A 17,259-nucleotide genomic window follows, 5' to 3' on the forward strand; every position below is an offset into this window, starting at 1 on the left:
TTTTTATGAATAGCTTTTTTTTTTAAGCCTCAATGATTTTCTACAGCCTTTTCCCTTAGCTTACACACAAGAACAGTGAAGTAATCATAAATGTAAAAATGTAAACTCTCTGTTTCAATGTTTTTATGTCTACAGAAAACCAGAAAAGGGCACCCAATATCTGATAGACCGAAACTTTGTTCCCGACACCCCGGTGGGGGTGGCCCACTTCCTGCTCCAGCGGAAAGGCTTGAGTAGGCAGATGATTGGCGAGTTCCTGGGAAACAGACAGAAGCAGTTTAACAGGGATGTTCTCGAGTAAGTCCTTTGCTTTGTTCTGCTCCTTGTTGTTGATTATTTCAGATCACAATTGCAACCTTCCTCTTCATCTGTAGCGAGACTTGAAATTGTATTAAAAATACTCAACCAATGTCAGCTTCTTATCATTGAAGTTCCATCCAACTTACATCCAGGTAAAAGATAAAAGTGAATCTACAGCCACAGCGAATATGCAGTTCCGATTCACTCCTGAGTCAATTGAGATGTGGTTAGGATCTTCTGAGTATTGGTTTTATCTCTAGCACCTTAGCCAGGCTCTTTGCGCTGAACAGAATTAGCTGAATCCATCTTAAAGCTCTTTAACAGACTGGAAGCCTTTAAAGTGTCTGCTGGTGTCAGTTAAACAGACATGTCTAACAGGTTCCTAAAGAAAATACTTTACTCGTGACATGCAAGGTGCTAGAGAGTTCACAATCCTCTTTAAATATATCCTCTGCCCTACACTTCAACTGAAAGAGCAACGTTACTCCATCCATGTTGACAGTGTGCCACAGCTCTGTAAATCCGTAGCTTTTAAATTAGCTTTTGTTTTAACATGGAATTCTGAATCTAGTTCAACGGCTCATCACATTTTTTCTTATCATTTAGATTCTTAGATCACCTGCTGCATTTGAAGAGACTCCATTAAATGTCATGAGCTCAGTAAATTTTTAATCCCTCTTGTACTTCACATCCTTAAAGACCCACTCTGATAAAAATGGAAAGAAAGAAAATTAAGCTTGAAATTGCATTTCTAAGTACCGGTTGTTCTTTATTCAAAATGCTGTTGGAAAAAGCTTGGAAGTGTGACGCACAAGTTACTCCGTCGAGCCGCAAACCCCGCTCCATTCTGATGCATCCACTTGTACGCAATTAGATCCATGAATGTCTTTGTTTTCCTCGTCTGAGCTGATATCTGATACAAAACTGTCAGGCTGGATAGCTCCAATATTGTTCACCATTTTTTGTTGCACTTTTGATGTTATTTTGGGGTTGTGAGGGGCTGCAAACTAGCAGAAGAGCAAACAAACAAATGGATGACGGGAAGTAGGGGTAGACCAGGGGTGTGCAACCCGCGGCTCCGGAGCCACATGTGGCTCTTTTACCCCTCCATTGTGGCTCTTTGGTTAAAATAAAGTGTTTTAGAAATGTAAAAAGTAACTTTAAAGGAAAAAGTAAGTAAGTAAGTAGTAAAGTTGAAAAGCAAAATGAACTTATTTAACTCATTTACTCCTTTGTAGTTTATCAACATCATACTGACACATTTTGAATTAATTTTGATCTTCATTCGTCAAAGAAAATCAATTTAATGTCATTAAGCACAACCTGAATTACACCTACGTTAAGTTATAATCCACTGGATTATAAAGCAGATTTTCTATCTTTGAACAAATTCAAAGTTTAAGAGTGTGACTCGTGGTTTTAATATATGCTAGGGGTCATTTAATTATCTCTGATTTAGTTTTTGTTGGTTATATTTATGAATTTGTGGCTGAAATGCACCAGAAACAGTAAAATGAACAGTTTTTTGTTTGTTTTTTATCATTGATGACTTTACACTTCCTACTGCATTTGCTGCACTGACACGATCCTATGGTGTAGGATGTCTTTTATTTTGAAAGGAAGTCATGCAAAGCTCTGTCAACAATTATGAAGTAGTTCATATTTTTTAAAAAGCTATTTTCTCTTTATGTTTATGCTTTAATTATGCAAAAAAAAGAATAGTTTATTTAAACATATCATGTTAGTAGCAAAAGCATAAATATAATCAATATCTTATTTTTCTAAAGAGTGAGTGAAGACTATGTGGCTCCCAATGGGTTTTGATTGGCGAAAAATCCACCCGAATGGCTCTTTAAGTGTTGTAGTTTGTAGACCCCTGAGGTAGACTTACTCTGCACCAAAGGTCCCTCCCACAACTCAGAGTGCAAATTTTTACTGAACCCTTGCTGCTCTGCAGAAAATATGTCCTAGAAAATGACAGTTTATCTATTTATTTATTTTTTTGTTGTTGCTAGAAATTAATTAAAAGACCACCGGAATCGCTGTTAAAATAGATCAAAAGATGATTGGAGTGGGACTTTTTAGTAGTTACATAGGGTGGGCAAACTATGGCCCGAGGGCCATATGTGGCCCATTTAACTATTTAATCTGGCCCATCAAACTGGAATAAGTTATATTAATAATCCTTATTAATGTTTTAATTCTTGTGTAATTCTTCCTCATTCATGTGATGTTTCAAGATTTGCTATTTTTCTGGTGCTCATTTGAGTTTTCTGAGTCAGACAGTCATTTTTCCAATCATTCCAACAACTCATGAACGCAGCATGTTTTCCTCTGAAGGACTTCAAGCCATCAGTGGCACTAAAAGGAGAGAAAATCCCACAATCAAAATTAAAGTTTGCTTTCGTCCAGATTCTGTTATTTCTTTCTCATATGAGGTGGATTACCAAAACATTCCACGCATCTGCTCCTGGTCCGGTCTCACTGTAAAATTTTAGAACCCCTTGTGGCCCACAAGTCAAAAAGTTTGCCCTCTCCTGGATTAACCTGTTTCCACTAAAATGACCGAATGAATGATTTTTGTGACTGATTATGAACATTTCCAACAACAAAGCTTCTTTTGGTGTTTCTTTGCAGCTGTGTGGTGGATGAAATGGACTTTTCGGCCATGGAGCTGGATGAAGCTCTGCGCAAGTTCCAGGCGCACATCAGGGTGCAGGGAGAAGCCCAGAAGGTTGAACGGCTGATAGAAGCCTTCAGGTGAGAAACTCATGGGAATATTCTGATTGTATAGTTTGTGTTTCACCAGGCGACCTCAAGGACATTTAAAGTCACCGAGAAAAATTTATATTTTCCTCGCCTAAAGTCTTTCCTTTCACTTTGAACCTGTTATGAAAGTAAAACTAACTTTAAATAAAAGCTATTGCTTAATTTATCCATAATGTCATATTTACCCTCTCTTCTCATCTGCTTGAGTTGCTTAGATGCAGCTGGGACATTTGCAGTAGCTTTGTGTATACGTGTGCTAAGAACATGCAACATAAATTTTGACATCTGTGGAGATGAGGTTGACTGCTTCTCGTCTACAAGCACATTTCTGTACAACCAGAGTAAGATAATTGAGTCTGAAAACATATATCCTCATTCATTCATAGATCAAAGAGAGAAAAAGAAACAATTGTTTGTGTAATTAGGTTTATCCTTGACACCAAAGGAATAGTTCATTTTAGAATAGTTACCAAAATGTGGTGTTTTATGAGAAATTATTCATTTTAATGTAGAAATAGATGCAAAAAGAAAGAAATAGAAGCTCTTTAGTGTTGGGGAAAAAAAACACTACAGGGTGTTGTTTGTATCTTTAACTCATACATTTCAATCAGAACACTCGGGATTGAAAAAAAATCAAGCAACATTAAAGCCTCCATGTTTTCTATCCTCTCCACAGCCAGAGATACTGCATCTGTAACCCTGGAGTGGTGCAGCAGTTCAGGAACCCAGACACCATCTTCATCCTGGCCTTTGCAATCATCCTCCTTAACACTGACATGTACAGTCCCAACGTCAAGCCTGAGAGGAAGATGAAGTTGGATGACTTTGTTAAAAACCTGCGAGGTACTGTGCTGCGCTCAGCACTTCCTGCATACAAAACACTGCTGTGCTGCTGAGTTTCAATGTCAAATTTTCTCTGTTCAGTGGCTTTGTCTTCTTGAAAACAACATTTTTGAGTCAAACTCAATAATGTTTGATGCCACGTACACACCGGGTATATGATGCGTGTTTAAGAACCCGCGTTCATCATGTTGTTGAACAGACATCATACATCCTTTTAAAGTGTTCACACTGGACTGTGGCGTCACAATACTCGCACATACTGACTGTTGCCTCCTACTTTGTCTCATTCTATTCATCTAATTCCAGCTGGGCACGAACTACAATTATTAATGTCTACTTAATGATCACTTTTCAAATGGTTGGCACTTATTGTAAAAGATGCTACACATACGTCCCAATCAAATTTGAGCCCCTAATACATTAAAGTTCGATTGTTTTAACTCTCTATGCTCATTCAAATGGGCGTTCATCTTGTACGAAGACACTCACATGCAGTTTTCATTGGTGGTGGTTGCTTGAACACACATTGCAGATGCTGCTGTTAACGTATAATCAGAGTTTAGCTAAGAATCTGTTGTACAATACAAACAGAGTCTGAGGAGTGTGATTCACTTGTAATGAGGACAGGGATAGGCCACTCCAGGCTTCGAGGGCCGCAGTGTCACAGTGCTTTCTAGATATCCAAGCCCTACTCATGACTGACCACCTGGTTCAGGCGTGTCCAGCCAATTAGAACATGCCAGAGAAGGGTATGTTCGAAAACATGCAGGAATGAGGCCCTCGAGGCTTGAGTTGCCCATCCCTGCCATAGGAGCACCAGATAGGATTTAAGGTCAACCAGCAGATGGCCGTTGTACCTGCTATTATGGAGACGTTGGACCGGTCTGTTGTGGTGAAGAGGGTTGTCTCGACATAACACTCAATTTATTGGCCAATCTACGTTCTCATGCTCTCCTCCTTTTTCTTAACCCAGTTAATCCCTTTCGGGGTCACAAGGCTGCCAGATCCTATCTTGGCTACGCTGGGTGACAATCACACACCTGTACACACTCAGAGTCACACTTAAGCACAATATAGAGTAATCAATGAAGCATGCTTTTGGACTGCGCTCACAGAAAACTCACAAATGCACACCCTCAGCTATAATACCAACTATGAACCAATGGATACATTTACAGATGGTATGTAAAAACAAGCTGTCTTGACCGGGTTGACTGAAACCTCTCTTTGAGATATAATGTGTGAGGCATGACCATTAGCGAAGACCTCAGAGTAAAGTTGAAAATGACCTTCCCAAGCATCTCCAACAAGATAGTACCTCTTGGCTGAACTTGAAACACCTTTATATCCTCCTGGAAAAGCTAGAAAAAGAAGCCAGAGAGAAGGAGGTCTAAGAGATAATGGAAGATAATGGATAATTGGGTTGATCTAAAGAGGAAGTCGTCTTAAAGCTGTAGATGTAAGTACCCAACCAGCAAGGCCAAGTGGGCCCCATATGCTTTTAAAGTGGGCAGAAAATGCAGGCCCTGATTTGGTTTGTCTGCAGTTTTTGTGGTGGCCCCACCTGGGTTTGCCCACATTGACTTAAGTGGGGACTCTCTAGGTTAGCTCACTATGCTAGCCACCCGCCCAGTGGACAGCTTAGCGTGCTAGTGAGCTCCACTGTAGCATGCTATCAAGCTCCGCTGTAGCGGGCTAGTAAGTTCTGCTGTAGCGAGCTCTGCTGTCCATCAGGCGGCTGGGTAGCATAGTGAGCTAACACACTTAATGCAATGTGGGCAAAACAATGGTGGGGCCACCACAAAAACTGTGGACAAACCCATTTGGGATGCACATTTTTGCCCACTTTTAATCCACATAGGGCCCACTTGGTTTTGCTGGCTGGGTATAACCATTGGACTTGTCATTCTGATGATGAATCTCTCTTTTTCTGTTTCTTTCTTTAATTTCAGGCGTTGATGATGGGGAGGATATTCCTCGAGAAATACTAGTGGGGATATACGAGCGTATTCGCAAAAGGGAGCTTAGGACTAATGAAGATCATGTGTCCCAAGTTCAGAAAGTGGAGAAACTGATTGTTGGAAAAAAGCCGGTAAGTTTGACTCATCATAGAGTTTGAATAACTTTATTCTTTAATCCTTTATAACTGATCAAATGAAAAACTCCACACACACACTAATCAGCTAATTGTTTTTACATGTGTCTTCCCCTGTTAAGATTGGCTCTTTGCACCAAGGGCTTGGCTGTGTAAGTATTACTACTTTATTATTTACATTGAAGTTGATGTATGAGTTAAATGGGAGCTGTGTCATATGCAGGTGCTGTCGCTGCCCCACCGGAGACTGGTCTGTTACTGCAGACTGTTTGAAGTTCCTGATCCCAACAAACCCCAAAAGCTGGGTCTACATCAGAGGGAGATCTTCCTCTTTAACGACCTGCTGGTGGTATGACACGCGTCACTCATGAAGGCAACTTAACCGTGTCTTTAGAAGGGTCTAAACCACTGCTGGTGCTGTGCTTCTTGGTTTTAGGTTACAAAGATCTTTCAGAAGAAAAAGAACTCTGTGACTTACAGCTTTCGGCAGTCTTTCTCGCTTTATGGCATGCAAGTGCTGCTGTTTGAAAATCAGTGTAAGTGGCATTAGATTTTTAGTTTTTTTCAGTTTTAAGTAGCAGTACTCAAACCTGAAATACATTTTGATTGTAAAACCAGTCTCTTCCTGAGGAGAAAACCCTCTGGGGTGAAGTTACTCTAATGGAAATAAAAGCTTGATCCAGATTCACATTAATAGAAACCATATTAGCTAAAAATTCCTGATGTGGTCAAAGTGTTTCACACAGAAGAGGCTGTAAATGCTGCTTTTCTATAACTACTCTTTGGTTATTCCAGGATTTTACAAGTAGAGCTTTTTCCCTCCTCAGATTATCCCAACGGAGTTCGCCTGACCTCAGCCATTCCAGGGGCGGACATCAAAGTCCTCATCAATTTCAACGCACCAAACCCTCAGGATCGCAAAAGGTTTACAGACGATCTGCGAGAGTCGATCGCAGAAGTCCAAGAGATGGAGAAGTACCGGATAGAATGTGAGCAGAACTTTTCTGTTCTTTATACAGTACACACTCTAGACCAGGGGTTCCCAAACTATGGACCGTGGGCCGGATCTGGCCCGCATCCACATTTGGCATGATTGTTTATCCATCCATCTTCGTCCGCTCATTCCGGATAGTCTAAGCAAAGATACCCGGACTTCCCTCTCTCCGGCCACTTCCTCCAGCTCCTCTGGGGGGACCCCGAGGCGTTCCCAGGCCAACCGAGAGACGTAGTCTCCCCATCGTGTCCTGGGTCTTCACCGGGGCCTCCGCCCAGTGGGACAAGCCCGGAACATCTCTCCAGGAGGCATCTGGACCAGATGCCTGAGCTACCTCAACTGGCTCCTCTCAATGTGGAGGAGAATCAGCTCTCTCCGGGTGACCGAGCTTCTCACCCTATCTCTAAGGGAGCACCCAGCCACCCTCTGGAGGAAGATCATTTCAGCTGCTTGTAGTCGGGATTTGATTGTTTGATGATAGTTTTTTTTTCTCCCCACATTCTGGTCATCGATCGAGACTCACATAGAACCTTTATTCCACCCTTCTGCAGTAATCAAGTGTTGTTTATTTCATTGAAAGGATCATTAATAATTTTGTGACTTTTCTGTAAAGATCCTAGAAAGGGTTGATAATAACTGGGTTTCTAAAAAACTTTAAATGTTTACGTTTAGACACACCCTGCCATTTTTACACCTCATCTCTTAGCCTATAAACGGACCCCAGCCCCCCGTCAGAGAGGAAAACAGTTATGTGGCTCTTACAAGAAAAGGTTTGGGGACTGCTGCTCTAAATAAAGCTGCATGTGTTTTCTACGCAGCTGAACTGGAAAAGCAGAAGGGCGTGGTGAGGCCGAGCATGTCCCAGAGCTCAGGCTTAAAAAAGGACACTGGGAACGGCACCCTGAGCCGAGCCAGCCTCGATGACAGCTACGCCATTGGAGAAGGCCTGAAGAGGAGCGCCCTCAGCAGCTCACTGCGCGACCTCTCGGATGCAGGTAAGGCCCGATATCGCCATGGTGACGGAGCAGTGCATGCTGGAGTAGGAACAAGAGCGTGACGCTGGCATGATCCTGCTCATTCCTTTCACTCTGAGAACATGGAGGAGGACAAGCTCCTGCCTCTGTGTAGCTTTGATTTAGGGGTAACCATGGCAACTGATATGGGGAGTGTCACGGCTGGTGCCACAGAGACTGAGATGGGTGCGTTTCCTAATGGTCTCATTTGCTAGAAACTAATGACTGATGATTATTGGGCAGCAGGGAGGAGGGGAGGTTGATTTTGCCATGTGGATCCCCGGGATATAACCCAACATCTCAACAGAGTTCCTGTTGATAAACAGCGGTGTGAGCGCTCCACACTAATGTGTGAGCTGGTAAACAGTTGAGACAGTGTCAAAATGTTTGTTTTTTTTCTAATGCTTTCATAATAAAACTTCCTATGAGGACTACGCAAGCTACAGAGATGCTTTTATTTTGAAGTTTCCTTTATTTTACTGTATTAAAGATTCAAATCATTTTATGTGAGCTGGTTTTTGATTGTTTGAAGTTAGTACTAACTAAACTTAGACTTGTTTTAGCTGCTGTGAGGATTAAAAATGGCTAAATCTGTCAGCGTTGTCACGTAATGTGTGCGCTGACCTGGAGGGCAAATCTGCCAGAGTTTGTGCTGCCGAAGGGCAAAAACAGTCCGTTTTCTAACTAATATTTTAATCACTTTTCAAAAATGGAAAAACTAAAGATATATTTTTAAAAAATACCAAATAAAACCTTGACTTTTGGTTTCTTGTGACCCATTTCCAGCGTCCTGCACAGCCAAATGTAAAGGAAATTTACATTTGATTGTATTTATTTTATTTTTTTGCTACATGTGCTGAAACATGGATTGTACATGAGGAAGACCCCGTGGAAGGAGAGGACGTGGAGGCAGCTCAGTTGCAAAACTACCCACCAACATTTTACTCGTGGAAACTGTCTGCCCCTTCATTGACGGACAAAACTCCTTCTTTAGAGGACATCAGAAGGTCTCCTGCCAGCAGAGCTTCAGGTTGTTGCGTAGGCGCGTAGAGAAGCCCTAAAGTTATTGATAGAGATGTGAGGCTGTTGTAGCTGAGAAGCGGTGGCGTGTTTCTTTCCTCTCCTGTCCCCCGTAGCCTTCTTCCTCTCGACTGTCACCTGCTGATAATCAAGTACCGTAGCTGGTTAGCATCCTCCCGCCGTAGACCGAGGGCCTTCGTCCCTGTTCTAACCAGCAGTGTCTAACCTGTCCTGTTCCATGTTCTGGGCAGGCAAGCGTGGAAGACGCAGCAGTGCAGGATCTCTAGACAGCAATCTGGAAGTAAGTAGAAGGCGCTGATGCCGAGCTGTGATGTCACTCCGAGCACACGTCTGTGTGTTGCTGCATCCTTTCTCTTGGTGGTGTTTTTTGTGGTGAGCGAACACTGCATGATCTGGAATGACTCTGGCTGTGGACAGCATGGCATAACTAACACTGTGACTGACTGACACCTTTAATGCAACCTGTCTGTTTCAGTTTACGTGATTGTTGTCCTTATTCTGTGGGTGCAGAGTGAACCTGACCATGTTCAGTGGGCTGTAAACGTTGCATGTTCACCTCTGACTCCTGCTTCGTTTCACTCTGGTGCAGCTATTAGGTGCTAAGTAAAGGTTTTTCCTCACTTCTAAAGGGATTTTTTTCAACATATGTGTTCAGATGAGTGACCCTCTTTCCAAAGAAACATTTTTTTTACTTAACCCAAACTATTCAGAAAAAATGCTGCTCAGAGGAAAGCAGGAAAATGTGGAAAAGATGAGAAAAACATCTTCAGGCAAAAAGTTGGAGGACTGTGTTTTCTTAACGCCCCACAACTGTTTTCACGCCATTCTGCTCATCCTACACTTTGTGCCAGCAGGCTTATCTTGATGTACAAATGAGTATTGAGGCAGTACTCTTGTGCATTGCTGAGGTTGGCCTAAAAGCTAACAGTTAATATTATATTTATGTATTAGTCTAGACAAAAACTGAAAGAACTGTTGTGTATATATCCATTTATATCAAACAAATGCCATAAGATTAGTAAGATTAGTTAAGCCAAATGCAAAATAATTTCAAAACAATTGGAATTATTGCTATAATAAACTGAACTAGTAGATTTCTTTATAAAAAGTCACTGAATAGCTGATTAAGTATCATAAAGAAACCCCCTATCAGGCTTTATGTCCACATTTCTGCTAAAAAAAAAAAAAAAAAAGTGGGCTCTTTCCTGGTATTTGTGCAAAATTTCAATGCAGACATAAATTTATTAATCATTTAATGTGGTGAAAAAAAACATTTGAGTGATTATTTTATAGAAAGGCATAAACATGTACAATGAGTCATCAAAGCAGTGTTCTGCATGTTTGACTTCAATCTGTCCTTCTGTGAAAACTATTCACTGTGACACTATGACCTCTGATAATAGGATGACTAAATAAGACCCACTCTGTTGAAAATTGTGTTTTTAGCATGTTCTTGTAGCATTTTTTGATGATGAAAAAATGAAACTTAAAATTGCGTTTCTGCATATTTCTTTATTGTAATGGTTGTGAATCACGTGGAGATGAAAAAATACAGTTTGGAAAAAAAGCTTTGTTGTGGCTAGGGGTGAAGGGGAAAATGGATTTGGCGATATATCGCAATATTTCGTTTGGCGAAACTTGTATCGATTTAAAATGCTGACAAGACGATATTTAATTAATCATTTATGGGTGTCCTTCTGTGTTTTCCACCTAAACCCCCGGCCACTAGTTGGCAGCAAAGCACACTGAGGCTCTTTTTACAATTGTATTACAATGAAAGACGTATTAATATTTAGGTCAAGTTTTTTTAAGTCATACTCTAAAAAAAATGAAAAATTGTTCTGGTACAGTCTTGGGATATATCACAATATGTATTGTTTCGTGAGACACGTATCTGGCTACGTGTCACCGTCGCCAGTAGAAACTACTTGGGATGTAGAAAATATGCTCTTTTGGTATATGATAAAGAACATATATAAAGAAAATTAAGCTCAAAATTGAATTTCTAAGTATTTCTTTATTCAAATCGTGAATCAGGAGAAGACAGAAAAATGCTTGTAGACTGTAGCTATGACATAGAAGCTACAATCAGTGGTCCATAAGCTCAAAGCTCTCAGCAACAAGGAGGGGAAGGGGGGCGGCATTGCTCCACACAAACAGTTCAGAGGGGAATGTCTAATAAACTACTGCCACTCTGCAGAAACTATGTCCTAGAAAAAACAACACTTCAAAAAAATAGGCTGATAATAGCATAATCATAATTTCAAAGATCACTGGAAACGGTTTCATAGTGGATCAAAAGATGATTGAAGTGTGACTTCAACCATCAGTTGTTTGGGTTTTTGCAGCAGCTCAACTGTTGCATCATCATGGGTGGTTCCAGGCAGGACTCCTGTTGGTTGTAGCAGTCACACCCCAGGTTGCAGATTCCATAATTTTGAAAATAAGATCATTAGAACATCTCTCATCTGTGGGAGCTAAATGGATAAGCCTACGAACCTTACATCACTCACGGGGTCACCCCGAGGTTATTGATCTGCTGCTGTGAGACCACGCACAGCAGAAAAACACACTCAAGCGCAGAATGGAAGATTCTTCTGGCAACAAAAGGTCACTTTTTCTGCTAAATTATTCTTTATATCAGGCTGTAAGTCTGACGGCTTCTGTGTGTCTTTCATGTTTGTGCTGCTGCATGTGCTGCAATGCTCTTGGCTGCTTCCTGTCCTCTTCATCATGTCAGCTTGTTTACTTTGCTCTCAAGATCTTTTTTTAAAAATCTTATTTCGTGTTTCTAGAGACATTTGCAAACAATACACCACAAAAGTTGACGTGTGTGATATACCACCTGTGTGATATACCACCAAGTTTCTTGAGCTTTTCGTATCAAAGTTCAGTCTTCCTTCAGTCTCAAGTCAGTTTTATTGTTAAAGCTTCATTCATACACAGAGACATGGTGGTGCTTCACAGAGAGACATTAGGCTTAGGTACCATCAAAACAACAATGAGTTATTGAAATAAATACAAATTGATCATGAAAGAGCAGCATGGTACTGTCGCCTCACAGCTAAAGGGTTCTGGTGGATGTAAAAGTCTCAATACTGGAATAAGCAACAGCAATGTCATTTGCCCTGCAATAATAAAACAAATCTAGAAAATAGATTCAAGGAAATTTACAAAAAGGTAAACAGTTTAAAAAATAAAAAATAATGCCTCTGGAATGCCTCTGGTACCTCTGACATGAACGGTACCACATGTGTAACCATATTACATTTAAACACGTTTTTTTGTTCGAAATTTTTCGACTGCAATGCATTGTGGTCTATATTTGCTAATCTACACTCTCAGAAAAAGAAGGACCAAATTGTACCTTTAGGGGTACAATGCCTTTTAGGGCTAAGGAACATTTATGTACCTTAAAGGCCTTCAAAAAGGTACACATAAATACCCTGAGGTTCACTTGTGATCCTTTGAGGGTACATTAATCCAGATTGTACCTTAAGGAACAGAAATGTACCTCTACAGTACCCCTATTTCTAACAGTGTAGTGAGCATTGATGCACGCTAGTTTTTCGCAAAGACTTCTGGGAAATTTTGAGTGCACTGGATTTTGGAATTAGTAGATTCGGTTTATATATTCAATATATAGTGCACTATAGAGTGATTGGGGGAATTCGGACACAACCTTAGTCATCGGTTTTGATGAATGCTCAAATATTCGACGTGGGGGCACCACATATTTTTATCGAGGCATCTGATTGGTCAGTTTGTAACTTGAGTAACTTTCAATTAAGAGGGAAAAAAAGAATTATCAAGAACACGTTAACAGGTAACAGATCAAGAATTGTTCATTTATCAATAGAACTCAATGGAATTTTGGCTTCTTGGAGCTAGCAGGTAATTCATATTTGAAACCCTGGGGGGTGGGGGGGAGTCACCCAGTTCAGTTCTCTAAAGTCAATGAATGTAACCCACATTCTGTGGAGGTGGAGCTATCGTTGACTTGAACTTAGCAGTTCTCCTACAGTCTCCCCAAAAGTCGTGGTGGGAGCTCTAGCCTGGGTAGACCAGATCACAGGTTCCAGGAGCCTGGACCGCCTGGGTCCTGTGGGGGTCTACCAGCACCCGCAGATCTGTTGCTGCTCCATCATCTCTCCGTCTTCTCTTTCAGGGCTCCATCATTAGCAGTCCTCACATCCGGCGCCGATCCCCCTCCAGCCGAGACTGTCCGTCCCGACACAGTGGCCACTCCCTGCCCAGCTCCTCCTCCCTGCTGGGCTCCTTGTTTGGCACCAGGCGGGTGAAGTCACCAAGCCCCACCCCCCAGCTGCCACATCCTGCCCTCATGGCCCACTCCCCCCACCCTCTGAATCTGCACCACGCGGCCCGAGTGGAGACGGACTCGCCGGCCCCCATGATCCCGCACAACGCCCCGTTCTGCCACATGGGCCAGAACCCCCCACCTTACCACCACCACCACCACTACCACCCGCCGGCCCACCTGAAGCACCCGCCGCACCAGTACCACCCGCCGCCCCCCCACAACCAGCAGCTACCTTACCCTCACTCGCAGCACAGCCATGGAGGCCACTCGACACACCCCCCACATCCAGGTCACGGCCCCCACCTCCACGGCCCCTCACCCCCACCGCCCCCCTCTCAAGGCTCCAGCAACAGCAAGTCCAAGCACAGCGGCATCAGTACAGTGGTGTGAGGGGCACCGACCTCTGCCCCTGAACTATGGGGGGTTCTGCTGCTCCACCTCAGCACTCTTGGTTACACATCTGGGGGGGGCACAAACTATCTGCTGTGTTGCAGATCACGTCTTTTCTTTCAGGTCGTGTCTGACTGCTTCAGGAGCAGGAACGGGGGGTTGAGCACAGACCACGAGCACTGTGGGAATCAAATGAATGCTGCGTGTGCTTTACAGGAGAAACCTCAGACTGGTTTGGTCCTGGGGGGGGTGCTGGTCCGGTCGGCCCGGCAGGAGCCGATTGTTTCTTGTAGCAGTAGCTTTCGTTCACTGTGATTCTGGTAGCAGTTTTAAATGTGCCAACTATCCGAGCATTAATAAAGTAGCCACAGAAACTGCTTCACGTGCATCATATTTTTGTAAGATATAGATATCACAGCTATGATTATTGATGAACAAACACCATCGATTCCAGCTCAGTATTCCCACTCGCGCAGGTGTAGGAAGCTTTTCACGCTTTTCTCTGAATTCCAGTTTTCTCCTGGTTGCCTTTGAGGTGGAGCAGTTTCTGCTCCCGTCTCTGGATAATAGAAGCCACAAAAAGTGGCGAGCAGACAGACTTCTTTTTCTTCTTCACCCGTCAGTCCTGCTGCTTTATTTTTGGGTATTTGGTCTCTGGCTGTTGGGTAGCATGGAACCGAAGGGGTTTCAGCCAGTGAATGTGAGCAGGTCACACAGGAACACTTCAGAGACACCACAGTGCAAACTCTGCTTTTATCATTCATGTTAGAATCCGTTTTATATCAGTCATTTCCTCGTTTGAAGAGGTGGCTGGAGGCCGTCCTCTGCACGTGGACCTGTGATGTGCTGCAGCACCTTTCCTTTCAGAAGTGATTTATTTAGTCATCTGCAAAAAATGTGTGTGTGTTTTGAATTGTGCAATATGTAATATTGGTTTTTATTTTTTTGTTGATTGCTTCAGTTTGCAAACCATCCCCACCTCTAAATTGTTGCATGGCATTTCCTTCTCAATGAAGCTATAAAGTCCAATAATTTCGAACATGTAAATGTGTGCATTTAATGACCCACTCCAATGAAAATGGGTATTTTTGACATGTTATTGTGGTATTTTTCTCATTATTGAGGACATATATAAAGAAAATTAAGATTAAAGGTGCATTTCTGATCAATTCTTTATTCAAATCGTTGTGGCTCGGGAGCAGACGATAAAATGTCATTGGAAAAAGCTTGGAGGTGTGACGTAGGTGCTACAATTGGCGGGCCACATGCTAGACCTATGATGTTATTCCCCTTTTGGCTTATCCTTCCAACAAATTCCCTGCTTCACACAGGTGTCTTTCCTGACACAACCCTGTATTTACCCAGGCTAGGGACCAGCACAGAGAGACCCCAGACTCAGTCCCGTAGCTACATAGTTGAGCAGTAGCTGAAAAGGTTTTGCCTACACTGGATAAAACTCATTGCACACCCCAGTAATCAAACTGGAACCTGAACCCATACCAGTCCTTCACTTAACCAACTGAGCTATCCACTTGCTAGAAGACTAGATCCATGATTGTGTCCAAATTCCCCCCCAACCCCTAACTACTAAAAAACTATATAGTGTGGGACTACATAGTGCCCTGGATTTTAAAGACAATCCAGACACGATGCTCACTACTTTTCTTTTGTTTTTCTGAAAACCGGATATCGATTTCACAAAGTGAAAATCAATAAATACAAATATTTCACAATGTTTATTTATGACTCCACTGTGTTCTGATGGTGAAAATGTTGATGGTTTATTAAAATATTACATTTAAACATGTTTTTTTTTTTTTTCAAAACTGTTCGACCGCCATGCAATGTGGTCTATATTCCCTAATCTAGTGAGCATTGATGCACGCCAGTTTTTCTCAAAGACTTCTGGGAAGGTTCGAGTGCACTCGATTTTGAATTAGTAGATTCAGACAGCTCTAGAAAATAGTGATATGGGGGGAATTCGGACACAACCCATGTGACTTTATTTTCCTCATCTATGTTAGCATCTGGATTAGAACTTTACAATATTCCTCGCCTTTTTTGTTGCACCAGTTAGGTTGGGGTTGTAAGCAGCTGGAAGCTAGCGGAGGGAAAGTGTATAAGAAAGGGATGATGGGAAGCAAGGGCAGACTTACTTCCTGCAACAGTTCTGCCCGCAACAAGTTTTTTTTTTTCATTTTGGCTAAAAGACCACTGGGAATGCTTCGAAAATGAATCAAAAGTGGATTGCATTGTTTTTACTAAGAAGCAGAAAATTCCAGATTTGTTTGGTGTCATTCCTTTTGTCCGGATGTTTATGCCCAACAATATTACAGACACACTGTAGCTTTCATGCATGACCCCATTTTAATCTGGTCCTTTTTAATGCTGCAACAACCAAGGTTTTGTCTTGGGTTTAATTACAAAGCCTCTGAAAATAAACTGTTGTCCCCTTTGATGCTTTCTTCCTTTGCAATAACCCTCTAACAGAGATTCCTGCTGGTTTGAGGATAAAAAGGACGTTGCTCTTCCTCTAAAGCACAAGTGTCAGACTCCAGGTCTCCAGTTAAGCTTCAATTGTAGCATCTTATTGGCAAAACACACCAAATCAGAACCAGCGCCTTTGCTCCAAACATACTCCTGGTTGCCCATATTATGATTTCATCCCTGAATTTATGAACAAGCATGTAAATCAATAAAGATTCTTAAATGGTGGAGGATGCTGTAGGAGTTAGTTTTAATGTCTGTGTTGTGTGTCCGTGATGGTTTTTGTAGGCAGCTCTTATCCGTGGTCGGACAATTTTATAAAGTAGAGATCCTGACAACATTTATAACCTCATACTGGCCGAAGCACGACGACTAAACCAGCTCAGGTGTTGTTCTGTGCAGGGAGGAAGGTGGACAAATGAGACCTGAACAAGCAGCAGTTCTTCTTGTGTGTGTTGTGCCAGGACCTCATTCTGGAGGCATGTACTCGACTTTGCAGAGCCTTTTGAGATCCAGGGTTAGAATCGTACTCTGTGAAATGAGCAGATCTCAGGTCTGACGGGGGTCGATGCAGAATAATGGATCAGAGATTCAGCTCCCGACTCCATGACGAATGCTTAATGAAGTCTGACAGTTGCTTAGTTAAAACTTCCCATCTTCTAGTGCATCGCTATCCCAGCATGCACCTGTGCTTACATTGTACAGGGAAAGGAAAAGTGCTGCCGTGCAAACTGCAGTCTGGACTTTAAATGAATTTACTTTTGAAAACACAAAGCAACTTTATGTGGAAAAAGGTTATTTTCAGGGTGGGTGGAAGCTAAAGAGTTATAAACATGTAAATAGTTTGTAAATTATTATCATTAATTTATTTTTTTTATCATTTGTGGTGAAAATCACTTGTTCTCTGTCTGCAGTGACACTGAAGGTCATCAGCCGGCTCCTCTTTAGACCGACAGGAATGAGTTATCTACAGGCTAACTTTAACCTGGTTAACCACTTTCCTTTT

At 42.1% G+C, this 17,259-nt stretch overlaps 1 protein-coding gene across 5 annotated transcripts in view; it reads left to right on the forward strand.

The window, feature by feature from the left end:
* Window positions 1-14,935, forward strand: part of iqsec1b (IQ motif and Sec7 domain ArfGEF 1b) — a 131,495-nt gene extending 116,560 nt beyond the window's left edge. For 4 of the 5 annotated variants that reach the window (XM_024270554.2, XM_024270555.2, XM_024270556.2 and 1 more), the window contains 11 exons: window positions 136-297; window positions 2,938-3,060; window positions 3,746-3,912; window positions 5,865-6,004; window positions 6,130-6,159; window positions 6,231-6,356; window positions 6,444-6,543; window positions 6,835-6,996; window positions 7,820-7,996; window positions 9,286-9,335; window positions 13,224-14,935. In XM_024270554.2, the coding sequence (XP_024126322.1) occupies window positions 136-297; window positions 2,938-3,060; window positions 3,746-3,912; window positions 5,865-6,004; window positions 6,130-6,159; window positions 6,231-6,356; window positions 6,444-6,543; window positions 6,835-6,996; window positions 7,820-7,996; window positions 9,286-9,335; window positions 13,224-13,766 (1,780 nt within the window). In that variant the 3' untranslated portion in view covers window positions 13,767-14,935. The remainder of the gene's footprint in view (window positions 1-135; window positions 298-2,937; window positions 3,061-3,745; window positions 3,913-5,864; window positions 6,005-6,129; window positions 6,160-6,230; window positions 6,357-6,443; window positions 6,544-6,834; window positions 6,997-7,819; window positions 7,997-9,285; window positions 9,336-13,223) is intronic. The other variant, XM_024270557.2, reaches the window with a different exon arrangement.
* The last annotated feature ends 2,324 nt before the right edge of the window (window positions 14,936-17,259 follow it).

This window comes from Oryzias melastigma, linkage group LG5, assembly GCF_002922805.2.
Source record: "Oryzias melastigma strain HK-1 linkage group LG5, ASM292280v2, whole genome shotgun sequence".
Classification (NCBI taxonomy): Eukaryota; Metazoa; Chordata; class Actinopteri; order Beloniformes; family Adrianichthyidae; genus Oryzias; species Oryzias melastigma.